This window comes from Gavialis gangeticus, unplaced genomic scaffold (assembly GCF_001723915.1).
Source record: "Gavialis gangeticus isolate Ggan-Ray unplaced genomic scaffold, GavGan_comp1, whole genome shotgun sequence".
Taxonomy (NCBI): domain Eukaryota; kingdom Metazoa; phylum Chordata; order Crocodylia; family Gavialidae; genus Gavialis; species Gavialis gangeticus.
Window position 1 is genome coordinate 11402155 of NW_017729004.1, and position 5016 is coordinate 11407170.

General features: G+C 46.4%; 1 protein-coding gene and 1 long non-coding RNA gene across 2 annotated transcripts in view; both read right to left on the bottom strand.

Moving 5' to 3' along the window:
- XIRP1 (xin actin binding repeat containing 1) overlaps positions 1-5016 on the bottom strand; it is a 53939-nt gene that overhangs the window by 10124 nt on the left and 38799 nt on the right. The window contains exon 7 of the mRNA XM_019508093.1: positions 1381-1523. Coding sequence (XP_019363638.1) covers positions 1381-1523 — 143 coding nt within the window. The remainder of the gene's footprint in view (positions 1-1380; positions 1524-5016) is intronic.
- The window catches only part of LOC109291205, an 8892-nt gene continuing 6282 nt past the window's right edge, over positions 2407-5016 (bottom strand). Inside the window, exon 2 of the long non-coding RNA XR_002095770.1 lies at positions 2407-4768. This is a non-coding gene — a long non-coding RNA (uncharacterized LOC109291205). The remainder of the gene's footprint in view (positions 4769-5016) is intronic.

Consider the following 5016-nt stretch of genomic DNA (forward strand, 5'->3'; position numbering starts at 1 on the left):
AAAAACTCCCCCCCCCCCCCCCCCCCGGCAATAGGATGTTTTGAGGGGTTTTATTGTTAAAAACACAAACTAGGAATACATTTTAAAATGGTGCTGTGTGATTGAAAAGTCCAAATGCTGGCATTACAAACAAAAAAGGAGTGTCTAATATGTGAAACATTTTTGGAAGTTTCCTAGCTCATTTGCTGGACAGGCGTGATATCCCGTATGCAAGTACAGAGCTTCGGGGGAGCCTGAACATGCTTTATTGAGGTGACCGGGTGAAGTCACCACGATATGCCAGGGTAGTAGCAGGAGTGAGGCCCAGGAGCAGAACAGGGAGTTAAATGCCTTGTTAGTATTAAGAGACCACCACTCCAGCCATTATTGTCTTTGACACACTCATCTTTTTACCCACAGCGTGGCCCTATTTGTTGTCTTGAATGCTTATGAGAAAGGGACTGGACAAGCCGAGGGCTTCAGAGGCCTCCACCTGAGATCAAACCCTGCTTGTCTGCATGTGTAGGTTCCCCTCGCCCTGCTGTTATGGAGGGCAAGGGTTTGTGCGCTGCTGTGCTCACTGTACAGTGCTCCCAGGCCTCGCTGTATCGCTTGATCATGTCTTGATAAAGATTTGATGGAAAAAGAGTCCCATTAAATGTCACAGACACTCTTAGGATCTGACCTTCGGTTGCCACCTTTTACAAGCTTCAGTGCCCAGCACAATCAACCATATTTATATGATGCTGCCTTGAGCTCCCGCCTCCTTTGAGGTCTGCTGGAGTTTCGCTATGGATTAAACCGAGCGGCATCAGACAACAGGGTCCAAGGATCACTCTTTCTGGGCTAGGCAAAAAGCAGGGCAGGGTGGCACCTTGTTTGACACTGAAAGGCGGTCACATCTGGGGTGGAGCATGGCAGTAACTTCATTGTATGCAGCAAGAGGGCACAATTGTTCATGGACCAGAGACAGATATATGATGTGCAGGTGAAAATGCAAGGGAACTGCAGATGCTGGACTTAAAAAAAGAACCGTCCCCCCAATCTAGAATGAAGTGCATGTGCATATGTAGTATATATGAATATACAGCTTGTGTGTGTGTGCACAAGCGCAGGACTGTGTATATGTATGCTATACATACCTATATAATCTTGGGGTGCATGTATATATAATATGTAAGTGGATTTACACACATGTATATGAGGAATTAATTGGCTTGGCTGCTCTTTGGCAAGAGAAACTGGGTGATTTGTAGGAGGGTTGATCCCATCTTCCTCCATATTCCCATCAAACTCACACATTCCCTCTGCCCCTGCTGCAGCCCTTTGCCGAGAGGACATTGCTTGGATGTTTTTGGTGACTCATAGGCAGGCGAGGAATGCAAAGCATGAGCTACTTACAGGCTGTGCGAGGCCTCTGTGAGCAGCAGGGGCAGCTGTCCGAGACAGATAGTGAGCCGTCAGCTCCTTCACTCTCCCTTGCCCTTGGGGAGGTACGTGGCTGGAGTTGTCTGACCCGTCTAGAAATGTCCAGGTCCTCTCATCTGAAACAGAGACAGACGCGTGCGTTGAGATCCGTGCCAGTGTGCCACAGGACAGCAGGCAACCGGCCTGAAGCACAAGCAAGGCAAAGGATGGGCCAATGCTCCCCCCAGTTCCTGGACCAGGACCAAATCCCTCCACGGCTGGGCTCCCAGCTGCATGGTGGCCGAGGGAACTGGGCCGTGAAGCAAGGTCTGGCCTATTGCAGATTGATGCTGAGCCTGTCACCAAAGAAAAAGGGGAGATCCCAGCTGGCAATGGCAAAGCCAACCAGGTGCTGTTTGAGACACCCCCTCTGTATGCCAACAAGCGTGGATCTTGAAGTGCCTGTCTTTAATGCAGTCGTAGTAGTATATAATATGGGTACAAGCAGCAGTACTAATAATAATACTCCAAATGGCCAATCAGGACACTGAAATCCACTACTTCCCACCCTTTACATTGCCTGTCTACAAATACATACGGATAAATGTTCACGTACGGATTTTATTTCTTCTGTCAATGCTGAAAAAGCAGGACAGATCCACAGCAAAGTGCCCAAGTTCTCCTTTTATTTATTGGCTTCTCTGCTCATACCCCACCATATCTGCAGTAGTATTTACATGTATTTAATGAATTTACTGCAGTAGTTGCAATGGTTTCTGCTTGAACTGGCCTAGAGGAAATATCCCCATAAATCCAACTACTGCAGTGCAGTAAATGCTGATTTGGTTTGTAGAGGCAAATGCCATATTTAAGGGCTGCACAGATATGAATACCCTTTATTCATTAGGTAGGGGGGCCAACCAGAAGCACTGAGACAGGCCTTGAACAAACATGAGCTTGGCTTAAACTCATGCGATTTTTTTGCAGATGATAAATATTGGGGTGGTTTGGTTTTTTTAGTTTGCCTGAGTTTTGAACCTTTAAGTGTTCATTTCAAGCTTTTCTTTAACACTGTGAAAGCTATAACATTTTGTGAGAGCTTTTTGGAAACTGTAAAAGCTGAGATCTTCACGTCGTGACGCAGCTCCGGCCACTGCAGCTTTCGGGAAAACACCCAACAGCACGTGCTGTGTGGGGCTATAAAATGGTGACAGCACCCCCCCAAACAAAAGCAGCGTGGGTCTCAGACCACGATCGTTCCAGATGCTTGTGGATGCTCCACTGAGAGGTGCCACGTCAGGTGCTTTATTGTCCTTGGTGCCAGCTGCTTCTACAGATGCCCTGGATTGTCAGTGCAAAAAAGGAGTTGGGATGCCTGGGAAAGCAGCCAGAAATGAGGACTCAGCCTACCTGGGTTTGCCAGGAGTCACAGGGATATGGGAGGAAGAGAGGACTTAAGAGCACACTTAAAGTGCTTTCTTGGTACTGCCTTTCCATGTAAGCACATGCAGCATGTGGGCATGGTGAGATGGGTAAGGCAGTGTGAAGAAGGCGCTGAGTTTCATAGATTTTTAAGGGCAGAAGAGACCACTAGGATGGCTGTTAACACCTCCTGTGACTTCCCATGGCTTGAGCTATGACATATATTTTCAGTTGTCCGGTGTTGACTTACAAGTGGTGGCCACGGACTACCCTTGGGACAAAGGATTTGGCTTCTGGCACTTGTCAAATGAAATACAATGTGTGCCCTGGTATGCTGAGCACTTCTTTGTTATAGTCATATCATATAAGAATGGAGCATCGACAAGCACTGAATTAGCTGCAGGAAGTTGTCTCATAAAAAATACTTATTGGCCAATAGGAAATCCCAGTTTTATCCGACTTGTTCTGCTTGTCATTGCGATACCTAGGAAGGCTGGAATCTCTTTCAGGGCCCCAGGGGATACATTTAGACTGTGAATTAGAAGGAGGTTTGTACCCGTCACAGCATGAGCTTCTGGAACAACCTTTCAACAGGAGCGTTGTGAGCGGGGTTATATGATCGGGTTGTGATTGCAGGGAGCTGGACCTGAATACCAAGAAGGGTGCCTCAGTTGTATGGAATGAAGTGATCAAATCCCACTAAATTTCAAAGTGGCTTTGAGAGTCCCAGAATAAATGGATCAAGTGGTAGGAACAGGAGGCTGATTGAGCAGCAGCTGGTTGATATAACAAGCCAGCAATAACCTGATGGCTCTGGCAACTTCTTGATTAGGGAAAAAAATGTTTCCAGTAAGCTTCTAGCCCTTCTGGTTGCAAAGGTAACCTCTCCACTATGCCTCAGTTTGCTGCAATGCTATCTGTGTGTTGCTTAGTGCATGGCTTAGACAAGTCGCACTCAAGGATGTAAATGCTCTACAGGCATCCCCGTGGGGTGTGGACAATGGGGCTCCCAACAGCAACAGGAACGGCAAGATTGCAAACTGTTTCACTGCCAATCATTTAAGGCAGCCAGTTGTTCTAGGGGGCACGGACTGAGTCAGGATTATGGATACAATTGCTAAATTCAAGCAGGCTGGGAAAAGGTGTGGATGGAAACTTGAAGCCAGGCAACAGATGGTCTGTCTGCACTGCACGCCCATTCGTTACCCTGGGTTTGTGCGTAGGTGCCCTGACATAATGTGCTGTTTGTTTTGTGGCAGCATCTCAGCACTCCAGTCCTGGATCTGAACCCCAGCGTCTTAGAGGCCGAGCAAACCAGCACAAAAAGGAGACCCCAAAGGGAGAGGGTTTACATGGATAACATTATTGCTACAGCTTGGTTGCGATTTACAATAGATTACATAGTTTGCATAGCACAAATGATTTATTGCCAGCGATAGCACGCGGCAAACTTTCTGAACCCAAACGTGTCTCAAAGCATTTCCATCCGCTAAAAGGGAAGCTTGGTGGGCTGCTCATTTAATAGGTATAATTAGATATGGCCTTTCAGTGAAGTCCCGCCCTATCATTTACTCATTTACTGTCTCTCTTTTTTTAATGTTACAGCACACGGGATTTGCAAGGCTGATGTTTGCTTATCACTTTTCACAAAATAGCAGGCCTTCAATAGAGGGAGTTAAAAACAGCAGCGTGAACTGTGTGCTCTGAAAGCACGGAAAGTATGCAATTACGCAGAGCTTTGCGTGACAAAATGCTTAGCAGTTACCCTGTAAATTGCTAATTATAGATAAGAACCCATATACTTAAGGAACAAGAGTTCATTCCAGTGACTAGAAAGATGGGCTGCAGTGATTTTGCAATTCTTAAACAGCACTGCATAGGACATATAATATTTGACATTTAGACAGTGCCAGAGCCCTTCACAAACAGTACACACATTGTAATATTGAAATGTGGCCACCTCTTCGGCATCAGGGAATATTTTAGCTGAGGCTGCTGGGCCAAAACTTATAGATATTACACAGTGTCTGCCCCAAAGCACATGAGACTGACCGTTAATGTCTGATCTGAAAAGGCTTGGCAAAGTTTGTGCAACTTTTCTCCCTTTGAGAGATGAAAGACCTGAAAGACCCTGCTGGAATGTATTTTATTTATTACAATGCCCTTGATGCGCATCCCGCCTGGTATTATCTGATTCCCACCAACACT